We start from the raw sequence: 15349 nt of genomic DNA on the forward strand, positions 1-15349 counted from the left end.
GGATTTGTGCTGGAAATGGCCCAACTTGATTATCATACACATTGTAAGGAGAGTGATCACTTTAGATACGCTATTACCAGCAGGAGAGTGGGATGGGAGGAGGTATTGTTTTATTGTCTCTGTGTATATAATGTCTTCTGCAGTTTCCACAGTATGCATCCGATGAAGTGAGCTGTAGCTCACGAAAGCTTATGCTCAAATAAATTGGTTAGTCTCTAAGGTGCCACAAGTACTCCTTTTCTTGATCCCATACAGAATCAGAGCTGCAGACTTTCTAGTTTCTCAGCCAAAGCAAGTGACATCATAAGTACTATCAACACATTTTTCATCTCCTCCGTTTATGGTGTTTGGTGTCACTAACCGGCAGAACAACAAGGAAGCCTGTGGATCAGATTTCTCAGGATCTGACTATGGTATTTTTATTACAATTCAACACCAATTACATCTTAAACAGCAGCCATATATACTTTTCCACTTCTGAATTCTTACAAAACAAGCTTCTTACTTTTAGCATAACCCTTGCAGGTAACTATTATGTCCTTCAAGAACTGCACAATGTATATTATGATGCAAGTTTTAGGACTGCACCTGCTAGAAAGGGATGCTTGGAATTCATAGATACAGAAGTCCAGAGATTACCTTCACTATTATAGATTCTCTGTACAAACTAAGGTACATTATATGTCATTACCTTCATTTTCTTTCTATATTTTCCTAATTTAGATTGCAAGCTCTTAAAAGACAAGGATCTCGCCTTTCAAAAAAAACCATCTCTAAAGTGCTGTGTGAGTGCAGAGGTTCTGTATAAATACCCACTACCAAAAAATAATAATATACCTAGAATGATACAGATAATCTTTAAGTAGACATACGCTATGGGGATTATTTCCAGATGAGCATGCATACAAAGAATGTAAGTATACATATTGAGTATACGCTATATACTCCACCCACCTCTGAGTCTACAAATACTTGGTCAACCAGGCTGGAAGAGGTCAATTAGGGCTTGATCCTGCCCCATGGAAGTCTATGTGATTTTTGTCATTGATTTTGTTGGGAGTAGTATCAGATGCTTAATGAATATCATTTACTCATTTTTCAAAAACTCATTCTTTAAATCTTGATGTAACATTTAAAAAAAATTAAAGGCTATATTCAGCAGAGAGAAAGTTGATTATATGACAATTTCGGACAAACTATCAGAACAGTGTCTAGAACAGATTTTTTGGGGGGAATAAATGAAAAATGCCGATTGATGAATACATTTTTCTATATGTACCACTGTAAGGTCACTTGTGCACAGTTGCTCTCAACTAGTCCAACATTCACAGCTTTTATTGCAAGATTTAACATTGCATCAAATCAAGTTGTCTTTGTCATAACTCCCTTCATTCTGCAAGAGAGAGTCTAGAACACTGGAGACTCATTAACTGTCAAGAATACCTACTATATCCAAATTTAAATCTTTGTTTTTAAAGAAAGATCTTTAGGTAAAATATATTATCTTTGGATTCCCTTTGTAGTTTCACTATCATGTTCCAAAAAGCAGAAAAAGTATCTGCTGGATAATCCCATTTTTATATTACACACACACAGTCTTTTTGAGGTGTGTGGGACTTACTAATGGTTTCCTAAATTGCAAATGAAATCTGTTACATCATTCCATAAACGTCAGTGACCTGACACTACAGAGATTAGTGAACTATTTCTTTGTTAAGATATTATCTAGGGCTGCTGTCCTGGAACAAGTTCTATATAGAACGAGATCAAGAGACTGAAAGCATTGGCAGACTTGTCTGTATCAGCACAGACCTTGGCAGACTGAAAAAAAATAGTGTTTACACTATGTCCCTCTCATAGTATACTGAAGTTGTCCAGAAGCACAATCTGAAATTGATTAAAAGCAGGCATATTCTTGAAGGAAAAACATAACCCTCATCGAAGAGGAAAATGCTGTACTATGGTTAAGAAAACATGAATGATACACCTTGGCAAGTTTTTCTCCTCTGAAGTTTAATGTCACAGCCTCAGTATTCCTAGGATTGTGCACTTCGATGTGAACTTCATCGTTATCCTCATATTCTCGTATTAATGCTGCTTTCAATCTGGCCATTTCATTCTGCTCACCATGCACTAAAATCTACAAGAAAGAGACAGTTTCACACTTAACACAGGGTATGTCCTCAAAACAGAGGTGCACTTTATTAAATAAATCACCCAAGACAGTTGCTGCTTTCCTGTGCATCATGTTTAAAATATATATAATTGTCTTGGGCCACCAATATAGGCAACGTCAACTGTACTACACTGTGGTCAGTTCCACACTTGCCTGTGTAATCTATCCATTATAGTTTGCATTATAAAAGTGCTCAGATACCATGAGGAGTGTAGGTACAAAAATCTACATAGATTTTCACTTATTTTAATACATGGACTAACTGCTAGTATTTTGTTATGAAAAAGGAATTTATAAAGTTCTTAAGTTTAACTAAAAAAGTCACAGTTAGCCATATGTTTTTATACATTTGCATGCAACTGACATGTATGCATATATATTTGTGAACTGCTCATGTATTTAAACTTAAAACTTCATGAACATTAATAAGTTTATAAATATCTCTGCCAAGGTCAGCTTCCTTTTCCTCTGCTTCTCCCTTTCTCGAAAGGAGCTGCTGGCACAGATATTCCTTTTCTTCCTATTTTAGGTTCCACATTCTACTTCTCACTTTCAAAGCAACCTATAACTCTGTCTCTGCTCTCATCTCCTCCTGCTCAAGCTTCTCCTCGACTGCTCCCCTTGTCTTCATTGGCATCTCTACACCTCCTTCCGCATTGCCCTGGTCACTTGGAACAAACTCCACTGCAAATAATTTTTATTAAATAACCTCCTCCTTATTCTTCCAAAATACCTGGAAACCCACCTATCCCATGATTCACTTGGAAACAGTAACCATATGCCACATTGTATTTGTTCTGTAGTATATCTTATAAGTACCCACATACATAGAACTTTACTGCCGCAACAGGGTACAGAGTAATCTCATCATAGGGAAGTCACCACAACACATCCACAGCAGTGCTGCAAATCAACCAGGTATTTAAATTTTGCTGGTGTAGCATGGTGAGGATTATTCTGCCTATTTTTGAAGCAGCAAGGACTGGGCACTGCCAGTGGCACTATACTGGATTGGATAAACCAATGACACAACCTATATTCCTAAGAAATAATTAACATGCATACTAACCACATGTGGAGGTTTCAGTGCCCTGATAAACTCGCTGGTTTGTTGGTAATCCGTGTGAGCAGAGAAAGAAATGTAGTCTACAGACATCTTCAGTGGGAGCTTCTGCCCTGACATAGTTGTGATCTCTTCAGGTTCAGACATTATGTGCTGTCACAGAAGAAAAGTACGTCTTTCAATAAACAAGGTATTTGAAAAATCTTCTGCAATATATCCAGTTTTTCACTTTTCAGAACCAGAAAAATAACTATCTGCAGTTGGTTTAAGTGATAAATATTTGAACAAATATACATTATAAAAATTACAAACACCTGGGATCAGTCATAAAAAAATTAAACACATACTTGCATCCTGTCCCTTGCACCGAACACTTAGGACTTAACTCGGCCCTAATACATATGACCATAACTCTCACTGAAATCAATATAAAGGTGTGTGTATCTATCTCTGATTGCAGAATTGGATTCTGCGGTCCTTTCTTGATTGCAGAAATTTAGATAGTGTTCTACTATCTGCAACTTCCCAACTTCAAAGCAAGTGAAAGTGCTACATATCTCAGTCTGATCTCTGATGTAAGTGGGAGTTCAGTCATTGATTCCAGTGAGATCAGGATAAGGGCAAAAAAATTGAAAGACCACGTGGGAGGAGTGAGGGGGAGAAGAGAAGTATGTTAATCACACTTTCTTGGGACAAGCTACCTGCTAATTTTTTATAGTATATAGAAAGATTTTTTCATTTAAGAATAGACTGTTACTGCAAATTGTCATCTGCAATTTTACTGGACATTTCATTTGTTTTTGCACGGTACAATTGGCTTTGGTTGTATTCAGTCATCCATACATGACAACAACCTTATTGTTTAACAACTTCAAATAAATAATCCAACCAGAGATTGCTCCTTTTAACGTAACATGTAAACTAAATATGGCAGTCAAATGGTAATAACTCACCTTGGCAAGTGTTCCTTCAACACAGTACCCTGCTATTATTACTCCATTTCTCTTATCAGTACACCAGCTCTCAAACAATTCTCTGGATAAGCCACTCTGCATCATACCTGGGGAAGCCATAACAACACTGGGGCCAATGTCATCAAAGTGATCCATACTCTATAAAACAAAAAGCAAGAACATCAGTTTGTACAGTTGGTTAAAATACGTAGAGCCTGACTGCATCCCCTAGTCCGCAAAAGTGGACCTATGCAGGAAGATCACACTTCATCCTCATGGAAGTAAACTCTTTGGCAGCGTTTCTCCCGCTTTTGCCCACGAAGGACATTTTGTGGATCTCTGGAAGAAGAAAGAATTAGGGAACGCTCCCCACCCCACCAAACGTAAGCATATCAGGTGGATAGATGAGATAGTCTCAGTATAACTACTGCTATAACTGTATGAAATAACTAATTTAAATATTGGACTACTTTAAATTACAGAAGTATGGTCAGCACCGCCTTATTTATTTATTTATTTATTTATGATATGCTCCAAAGAAAGCCTTATATTAGACAAGAGTATGATTTTGTGTTTGTTCCAGAAACTAAACTTAAATCCTCCATAAACTTTCAGTAAAGTACCTGTTCTAAGGTCAGACAAGTATAGCAGTGGTCCCAGCACCCAAATAGTAGTCCTGGGGGAATTCATGTCCCCCGCAGATTTCTTTGCTTCCCTGCAGAAAAATGACTTTCTGATGGGGAAGGAAAAGGAAGCCACAAGAGCACTCATGCAACCCTCCCCAGCAATATGTTTCAGGTGCCCAGGGCAGCCGTCAGAGAGGTAAACTACTGTGGGGCAAAGGACAGGACTAGGGAAGACCCGGCTGGTGGCTCCTACCCTTCACCACGCTCAGCTCTAGTCCTGGCTGGGCTCGGGAGGGTGGGACTTCCTCCTCTGTACAGCATCTGGGGCTGTATCAGACCCACCCCCACATTTCTCCCCTGGCTGTAGGAAGCTCTGCAAACTCAGCCCCCTCCCCCACCCTGTGCTTCCTGAACCCATTGCTCCTCAGCTGCCAGGGGAGGGATCACTGTACAGGGAGCTGCTCCCCCATCCACCCAACCCCCATGCATCCAGACCCACTGTGACGCATGGCCAGAAAGGGTTAAACATCATGCAAAATAAATGACTCAAATTCAATGCTTAAAGACGTGGGGAAATAATGTTTGTGTTTTTGTGTATTTACATATATATGGGTAATGGTCAACAATGTAATCAACAGTCCCTGTTTATGCTGTATTCTGATAATTCAGAGCTCAGAAGAATATCCTAGCATTTAAATTAACTGTAAACATGGGATATCTCTGTATTCATCTCTCTTTTAAATGTATAGGAAATCATTGGTGAATAGTGGAGGCATTTGTCTTAAGACAGGCAATTATCTTATGTTAATTTGTATAGCTAAATACAGGTGATAGACTGCCTAATTGATAAATTGCCTTATGTTAAAGTCTGTGTGAATAATTAACAAGGATGCTCAGGAAATAAGGGCCTATTGTTCCCCGAGGGACTCCAACATGTCAAAGACGACCTGAAATTGTATAAAAGATCCTTGGGTCCTGATCCTTTTTATCTCAGATCTGCTTAAGCTTCATCAGGGGAAGTTTGAGCCGCAGGATGAGATCCCAGTTAAGCTGGTACACCCTGGATATGATATTGAACATTGGACTATAACCTATGAACTGAATTCTAAAAGAACTCTTTGCAAATACAAAGCTCACAATCTCTGCTATGAATCTGAACCTCAAGAATTGAACTATGTCTGTATGTATATTGATCTTTTAACCATTCTCTCTCTCTCTCTCTTGTTTTTTAATAAATTTTAATTTAGTTAATAAAAAATGGCTGTAGTGTGTATTTGGGTAAAACCTGAAATATTCATTAACCTGGAAAGTAATGTATCTGATCCTTTGGGATTGGTAGAACCTTTTATTTTATATGATGAAATAAGACTTTAGAAATCTTCATCATATTTGACTTGGGTACCTGGATGGAGGCCTGAGGCTGGGTTACTTCCAGGGAACTGTGTTGTTGGCTTCTGGGCTACCAATAAGGTAATAAAGAAGCTGTTTTATGCTGGCTTGGTAAATCTGAGTCTTGGAATATCCACCAGCTTTTGGGGGACTGTCTGCCCCATTCTTTGCAGTTCACCCTAACTGACTGACCTGAGCTGGCTCCCACTGGGACCCCAGTCACACCCCTTCATACCCAGATCCTCCTGACAAGCCACACTCCACCTTCACCTGGACCACCCCGACTAGCCACACGCATCTGGATCCCCACCATACTGAGCCCCACTCCCCCAGCATCTGGACCCCACCACTGAGCCCCGCACAGACAGACCTCTCTAGTGAACTCTATCCCCCCCCACACCCAGACACCCCTCCTGCTGAGCCCCAACTACCTTCACTTGGACCCCCCTGCAGAGTCCCATTACTGTTGCACCCAAAACCCCAGAACAAGCCCCTGTGCATCCAGATTCCCCCACACACACCTGGATCCCCAACTGAGCTGCCTGCACCCAGATTGCCCCACCCATAACCCTCTCAACCTACACCTGGATCCCCCCACACTAACCCCCTCCACACTTGGATCCTGCCTTGCTGAGCCTGCCTGCCCACACCAGGCGCACCTGGCATGGAGGGGCAGGGCCCTGGGGCGTTTCTGGGGCAGGCCCAGTCCTTGCACTGTGTAAGGGTTGGGTGCAGCCTCACCACTGAGTCTGTGTCCTGGGGGGAAGCTGCACAGTGATCTACCACCTCTGTGCAGCTCTGTGCTCCAACGCCATGCTGAAGCCTCCACATTTATTTGACAAATAAAATTTGCAAAATTTTGCAGAATTTTAAAATATTATGAGCAGAATTTTTATTTTTTTGGTGCAGAATGTCCCCAGGAGTAAAATAGGAGGCAGAAATACACAAATATCCTTCTGTCCAAACTATAAAATGAAAGAGATCACAGTGAAATGTAATGTTAGGCAGTGGGTATGCACTCAAGTGGTTAGCCAGAAAACCCTATAGGGAAGCTATACTTGGGATTTCTGTGAAAATTAAGCAGCATAGATTGGATGTGCATAACCCACTCAGCATTACAGAATGGAGTTTAAAATAAAAAAGATATCATTACTAGGAGAGCAGATTTATACTGAAAGATTCAGTTATAAACCTCTAAATCAATCAATGGCTTAAATTTCTAGGATAGTACACTTACACACTAGTTAAACCTCATGTAAATGCAAAGTATTTGATACATCTTACTTCTGTCATGAAACACCCTTTATTTACACTCACCTTCAGATTACTAATGTGTTTGAAAACAAATGGATTGTTGATGTTGATTTGCTTGCGGATTTTGTCATTCATAGCATTAACATATGTCTGATACACGGCCATGCATTTCTTTGCCAAAGAGGAAGCATAGTATATTGGGATGTCATGGAGTTCAGGGTGATTCTGCCAGTATTCATCTAGAGGAACATTTTACAAGGCATAAATATATTAGCAGCTTCCAAACATGCATTTTTCAGAATCAACATTGTTTTATAAAGCCAGGTTTAAAAACATTTTCACTGCCATTAGAGACAGGAAATCAAAGTAATAAAAAATGTCGACATGCCTCTTTTGACCTTGGATATGGGGGGGGGAGGGGGAGGGAGGAACCTGAAAAAGAGTAAAGATAAAACAAATCACTAGACAAAAAAGTTAAATCTCAGTTTTTCTCAGTAGAAGACCAGTCAGACTCCATATAACCACCAATTTTCAATCATCGCCTGTAAATATGCATGCAGAATCACAGAGCACTCAATTCACTTTTATAACAACTCTGTTTACAGAGAAATGAGTTTTAGTGCATTACTGCTAATCAACAGGCTGACGTATCTATGTTAAATGTTAATTATAAAAAACTTACAGCTAGCAACAAAATCTGTAGTCTTGTTAGTGAGACATTAAAAGTTCTGCAAGCCAAATTCACAGATGCATAGAGTTTAAGGTCAGAAGGGACATTAGACCATCTAGCCTGACCTCCTGTATGCCACAGGCCATTAAAATGTCATCCACTTTCCCTGAGCCACAATTCTGCCCTCAGTTTCACCTGTGCAACTCTAATCCAAGAGCCTAAGAGGGAGATCTCTCTTTAAGAGATATATGGGGGGGAGGGAAGGGAAGGGGAGGGGGAGGAGTGGATAGGAGTGAGTTGTGTGTGGGTCACTATTGCTAGGCAGAGTTGCACTCCACATCCAGAAGTTTCTGGAATTGGGTGTGGTAGTTTCTGGGTATGCTCCAATATGTTCCCTGTTGCTGGGGTTAGACTTGATGAGGGCAAGCCGTCAGGGCTGCTGCTTTGCAAAAGGCCACGTGAACTGTGTGGGTTAGGAGAAGCTGAGCCCAGGAGCAGAAAACAGCCTGTTTTCCCTAACTCTGAAGCATTTTGCAGCAGGTTAGTGAGTGATATTGTTCCCCAACAGGGAACCATGGGCAGGGTTAATTATAGAAAGGGAAAATTGGGAGGAAAAATTAATTTATTTTAATTGTATACTTTGAATGTTGTTTGATTTTAACCAAACTGTTTTAGTTAAATTGTCTCAACTAGTCTGAGTCATCAACTTTTCTTTAAATGTGGGGAAAGAGTAATTTATACTTTGCTATTCTTAGTTTTACATTTTGTATAACAGTTTTTTCTTTTTTTTTTTTTTAAATCTATACACTTAACTGCGTGACTGGTTAATGAGTTAGCTGACTGGCTAAAAGTGATTTCAGAAGAGGAAGAGTCTGCCTGGATTCCAAGTGAAATTCCTATAAGCAAGTGGAGGGAAGATGTTGCTTTGGACTCAGCAGACTATAGATTTGGTGATCAAAGCCTCTGAGACTCACGTGAACTCAACCTAAGCTTTTGGGAACTCTGAGTTCCTTCTCACTGTGTTTCTGTGGGGATTGACCTGTTTAGATTTAATTTGTTTTCTTTATGTTTATGTATAACTGTGAAGATAAATGTATGTGAATTCTATAATAGTAATGCTATGTAGTAAACATTAAGTTATTTATAATTAATTATGTTTCTTTAAATTAAGATTTATAAAGTTGGTACTTAATTATGTTAATCCCTTTTGTTCTTTTGGGGACTTGAATGGTGGGAGGTTGATCCTGGGCAATCCTTCCTGAAGCTCCTTAGAGACTGAATTCTTGGTCTCCAGCTGCTTTTCTATTGGAGTTTAGTTTTTTTAGGCACTGAAGAAGGGCAATGAAGTGAGCTCTAGCCCACAAAAAGGTTACATAACTATTGCCTTCAATAGGTTTGAACAGGCATAAATATTGGAACTCATTGAACAGTTCTATTCAAGATGTACAATAGATTTCAGCTCACTATCTCTTAGCTGTTTCTTCTGGAAGACTAACAGAAGTAGTAAAAACCCAACCTACCAAAAAACAAAAAGACAATAAACGCCCACTCATTTGGTTACTTGATAGCAGCAGCCACGACCCCCCGCAAAGACGTACAAGAAGCTGGTCTGTTGAGTAATAGGTGTCACTTAATCACTTTTAAGAGTGGAACCCTACTTTAAATGTTAGGATTCCAAGAAAAGCACTGATTGTAGTGTAGAACATTTTCTGCATAATTAAGCACCCCCTTGTGTGTCTAGTTTTAGTTGATGTATTTTCTTTTTTTCTTTCTCTCTTTTTTAAGAGGCATACTAATGTCATGTCAGGTTACAGAGGGACCTGGACAAATTTGAGGCTTGGGCCAAAAGAAATCTGATGAGGTTCAATAAGGATAAGTGCAGGGTCCTGCACTTAGGACGGAAGAACCCAATGCACAGCTACAGACTAGGGACCGAATGGCTAGGCAGCAGTTCTGCGGAAAAGGACCTAGGGGTGACAGTGGACAAGAAGCTGGATATGAGTCAGCAGTGTGCCCTTGTTGCCAAGAAGGCCAATGGCATTTTGGGATGTATAAGTAGGGGCATAGCGAGCAGATCGAGGGACATGATCGTCCCCCTCTATTTGACATTGGTGAGGCCTCATCTGGAGTACTGTGTCCAGTTTTGGGCCCCACACTACAAGAAGGATGTGGATAAATTGGAAAGAGTCCAACGAAGGGCAACAAAAATGATTAGGGGTCTGGAACACATGAGTTATGAGGAGAGGCTGAGGGAACTGGGATTGTTTAGTCTGCAGAAGAGAAGAATGAGGGGGGATTTGATAGCTGCTTTCAACTACCTGAGAGGTGGTTCCAGAGAGGATGGTTCTAGACTATTCTCAGTGGTAGAAGAGGACAGGACAAGGAGTAATGGTCTCAAGTTGCAGTGGGGGAGGTTTAGCTTGGATATTAGGAAAAACTTTTTCACTAGGAGGGTGGTGAAACACTGGAATGCGTTGCCTAGGGAGGTGGTGGAATCTCCTTCCTTAGAAGTTTTTAAGGTCAGGCTTGACAAAGCCCTGGCTGGGATGATTTAATTGGGGATTGGTCCTGCTTTTGAGCAGGGGGTTGGACTAGATGACCTCCTGAGGTCCCTTCCAACCCTGATATTCTATGATTCTATGTATAGGAAATAGAGAACAAAGAACTACAAATTAATGGTTACATTAGATTTTTAAAATTTATATTTTAAATATCCTTTGTTACAACTCCCCCCCCGGACCCGTGACCAACTGTAACAAAATATTTAAATAATGGAATTGTAGAATATAGAAAAATATAACTCATACCTAATGTACACCCATAGGCCTGAACTTCCAGTCTGCACTTACGCAGATCAATAACTTATTCTGAGAATAAGCACCAGATTTAAATGCTGAGCTGAGTTAAAATGGAAACTGGAGAGAACTGTCAGTATTTCAAGATCATTCTTGTTTTGAAATCAGCATGCCTAAATACAAGTATTTGCCTTTGAAGGGTTTTGTGAGGGGACCCTCAGAATAGTTTGTATGAGAGGCGAAAAAAAAAGTTGTCAAAAATCATTCACATAGTGCAAGTAAGGGCACAAAAGGAAATGAAAGAGCCCTGCAGTATTTTCCTTTATACTTAACTTAATGATTACAGTTTGATTAAATAAGTGTTTATGTTTACCACTGCTTTTAATTTTCATTTTAAAGGTGAACTGTAAAGGATTTATAACAATTGTGTTTTTGACAATTATTTAAGCTTCTTTATGATATGTAAAACAGGTTTAAAAAAGGCAGAAAAAAATCTTAGTGATATCAGACGTCCAGTCTGGTCTTTCCAGTTTTCTCAGATGTATTTCTGAATTACTGAGCCTTAACTGAAGGGAAGAGGCACTGAATCTTTTCAACATGAACAACTTCCTTTTAGTTGCTTAGTTTTAAGTCACTTGTAATTTCATAATTTTACTGTTCTCTTAATGCCAGTCTTCTCAAGTACAGAAGACCCCAATATCAAATTTAAACCACCTGCTCTCCAAAATCCCACCCCCACCCAAAAACACTTTTTTTTGGGCGGGAGGGAGGTTGTTTTTTGTTTGTTTTTTTTTGTTTGTTTTTTTTACAGAGGGGGACAAAAATCTTCCAGGTATTCTTTTTACATCACAAAGCAGCAAAAAAAGGGCACAAGCTCAATTTTTTTTCTTTTTTTCTGAAGGTAAAGGAATGTTGGGTTAAACAAACTCATTTTATGTGAACTTGGATAAAAATCATTTTTTAAAAAAATTAAAAAAACAGGTGTTTTTAATTTAAATCGGATTTTTCATTTTGTTATTAAAAGAATATTTTTCTTTTCAAAAATAAACCTGTTTAAAATTAAATCTGAATTTAATACAAAATATATTAAGGCCTAAATTTATAATTTCTTAAAACATTTAAATAAAAAAATAAACATGCTTAATCCACGAGGCTCTATCAAAATCTTTTGAGTTAAAAGCTGTTTATCTATGTAAAGAAAGAATCGGGGGGGGGGAATCTAACTTCTGAGATCAATCTTTATAAAAGTGGCACAATAGGTGATGTACCATATTAAGGGGTGGATTCTGTGGGGGACTCAGGGGCTGTGCTACTGGGTGCAAGAAATTTGCAGTCATCACAGGTGTTGGGATCCAGCCTCTGACTCCAAGAGACACCATCACGTATATCAGCAGGATTATCCACTCGTCTTAGCGTATGCGCAATATGCCTCAGGTGGCACATGACCGGGATTCATCACTGAATTTGGTCCAGTGGTTGGGTCATTAGCTTCCCTGGCTTGGGCGAGGTACTGACGGGAAATGCGATGTGAACGTTGATCCATGCCTCCCCGAATCATCCACTGTGTGAGCTCATACTCCTATTTTATAGCTTCTCCCTACGTGAGCTCTGACTGGCTCAGTTTGCAAATTATGAATATTTATGACTCCAGTCTCCATGGAAACTTACTCTCCTACTCATGCAAAATCACTGATCTGCCCAGTAATTACCAGCCCTTACTTCTGGACGGTTCTTGGCACTTTAACTAAATAGCCTTGCTGTCTCCTTGCATGTGTACACAGACAGAGATACAAACAGAAATCAGTTAATGGCTGAACTGCCTCCCCCTCACTCTCTGAATAACTAAAACAGTGCAGTGCAAAAGGCATGTGGGTAACCTGACCAGAAGTCTTGGATTGTTGTTAGTGCTTTTGTTTTTCTGGGAATGGGTGGGAGAATTATGTAACAAGGGAGAAGGAGAAGAAAGTGCAACCAGAAAGGAGCAACACTGGTTTGAAAGCAGGTCTCTGAGAAGAAGGGGTAGTATTCTTCAGACTGTAGCCTCTAGTGTTTCAACATCTGAGAACTGGAGAAAAAAAAAACTTGCCATGGTTGCAGGTTATAGAAGACTATTTGGGGATAGTTTCAAGAAATTCCTGTACCTCTAGGTAAAAAAGGACCACGTGCCAAATGGAAATAGTGTAACGAGGAGACGCAAGGCCTGGCTGTCAGAATGAAACATGAAAAATGCTCCTCAGAAGGCCATGACTTTGAAGATGATATGGACACGTCTGAACAATTTGGATCAACTTATTTTTGCACCATTCTTATGGATTGTATATCAAGTCTTACTATGTTAGCAGCTGATGACAGATTATGATCATACATTTGTGTTTTGGTTGAATACCCCGACAAATTTCAAAATATTTCTGTTCAAAATATTAATTGGTATGTTATTTTGTTGTGGGTGCATTTATTAGTTACATTTTTACAGTTACGGCCAGTTTTCTGAAATGATTTTTTATTGCTTAATATCATCAAATCTCCTAGGTGAAGATTTCCTGATTAAAAGTGAAGTTTCATTATGCATTTAATGAATGTTAATATTTTAAAAAGTTTTTTTCAAGCTGTTTTGTATACTGTTAGATATAAGCGATTTATTTGGTATATTGCTAGATATAAGCGTTTAAACAGATTTAGATAATCCTTATAATTTATTAATTATATTCCCTATAAAACGGGGTTTAGAATAAATCATATCATTTAAATAGCGTGCAAACAGCTGCAGTAGGAGGACTCTTTCACTTAATCTCATTTTCTTTAAAGCACTACACACTGAGTAAAGCTCAGTGAGAGAGACTTTTTTTACCATTTTGTTTCAGGCTGCAGCTTAGACATAAGGGGTTATGAACATCCATCATCTGCAATGTTCACTACTTCAGAGTCATGTGCTGCAACCACCAGCAGTGCCACAACTGAACATACTTCAGACAGTATTACCTGTATCAAAAGAAAGACTTTCCTCATCATCCAGCAAAACGATGGATGAGTTTGTAATCAGGACCAGCAGATTTCAACAAGACTCCATCGATGAAAAGACTGCTCAGTTAATTTACTCAACAAATTCAACCTTTCATCTTGTTCAGAACAAATATTTCAGTTGCACGGTTCAATCATTATGATAGGCTACACTTCATCTGGCAGAGCAGACATCACTGGAAGGTTGCTGGATATAGTGTGTGAGAGGGAAACTGAATAATGTGCAAAAAACATTAGGGAAAAAATTCATTGTTTTTAGTCTTGATGGGTGAAGCAATGTATATAATGATCCAGTAGTATGTGCTTGTGTGACAACAGAAGGTGGAGCGGAATAAAAGAAGTCTGTCTTACAGAAACAACTGATACAAAAGGAAATGCCCATACAGGAGAATACATGCAAAGAAGTAGCAGTAAAAGCTAAAACAAACTGAACAAAAATTCAAGTGTCAATAAATGTGTAGCTTTATCACTGCACATGTAGCAAAGATGAGAAGAAACCTAGAAGATAATGAAGGGAACATGAAATTTATAACATATGGTGCAGCGTTCATTTGACTCATCTTTTAGCCAAAGACTTAAGTACAACTCTAGGAATAAAGGAGAATGCTATTGAAATTGGAAAATACTTCCATAACAACCACTTTGCTTCAGCTTCACTGAGGAGAACTGGAGGAGCCAAATTAATTGTCCCCCAAGATGTACAATGGAATTCAGTGGTTGACTGTTTTGAGCTATTTATTATGAACTGGCTTACTCTGATGATAATTTGTGAAGAATATTGTGACAGAATTGATGGAACAGCCAAGTAGTCACCATTGGACTAAAGAAAAATATGCTGAATATATGTAAACCTATTTCCATAGCCTTGGACAAATTGTAGAACGATTGCTAAAATATTGCCGACGCTGTTGAAATTTGGAAAGAACTTCAAGAGGCAATAAGGAAAGAAATACCAACCACAAAATTAAACTGCAGGCAGCAAAGAAGCAGATAGATCAAGCATTTACTCCTCATTTTCTTGCAAATATTCTCAACCCAGCGTACCACGGTATAAGATGTTGCTGCTATGACATGGGCATCTAATAATCAGCCATCAATCATGCCACCCATAATAAATTTCAGAACTGGAGGTGAATCATTCAAGCAGAACATGTTTGCTGATGTTTGTAAGAAAGTCACAGCACTGAATTGGTGGAAGTTACTAGCTAAGCTCCTGGAACCAGAATTTGTTGAAGTGCTAAACCAGTTTTTGACAGCAGTAGTCGCTTCTGCAGGCACAAAAATAATATTTTCTTAATTTGAATTAATTCATTCAAAGTTGAGAAATTGATTGGGAGTTAAAAAAAGCAGGAAAAGTTGGCTCTCCCTTCTAGTCTATGAATACAAACAAGGGATAGGATGGGAT

The 15349-nt window shown here is 39.0% G+C and overlaps 1 protein-coding gene across 3 annotated transcripts in view; it reads right to left on the reverse strand.

The window, feature by feature from the left end:
- CPSF3 (cleavage and polyadenylation specific factor 3) overlaps positions 1–15349 on the reverse strand; it is a 55828-nt gene that overhangs the window by 17513 nt on the left and 22966 nt on the right. For all 3 annotated transcript variants that reach the window (XM_073336051.1, XM_073336052.1, XM_073336053.2), the window contains 4 exons: positions 7525–7700; positions 4193–4351; positions 3246–3392; positions 1988–2140 (listed from right to left, as the gene is read on the reverse strand). In XM_073336051.1, the coding sequence (XP_073192152.1) occupies positions 1988–2140; positions 3246–3392; positions 4193–4351; positions 7525–7700 (635 nt within the window). The remainder of the gene's footprint in view (positions 1–1987; positions 2141–3245; positions 3393–4192; positions 4352–7524; positions 7701–15349) is intronic.

The sequence above is a fragment of the Lepidochelys kempii genome, chromosome 3, assembly GCF_965140285.1.
Source record: "Lepidochelys kempii isolate rLepKem1 chromosome 3, rLepKem1.hap1, whole genome shotgun sequence".
Classification (NCBI taxonomy): domain Eukaryota; kingdom Metazoa; phylum Chordata; order Testudines; family Cheloniidae; genus Lepidochelys; species Lepidochelys kempii.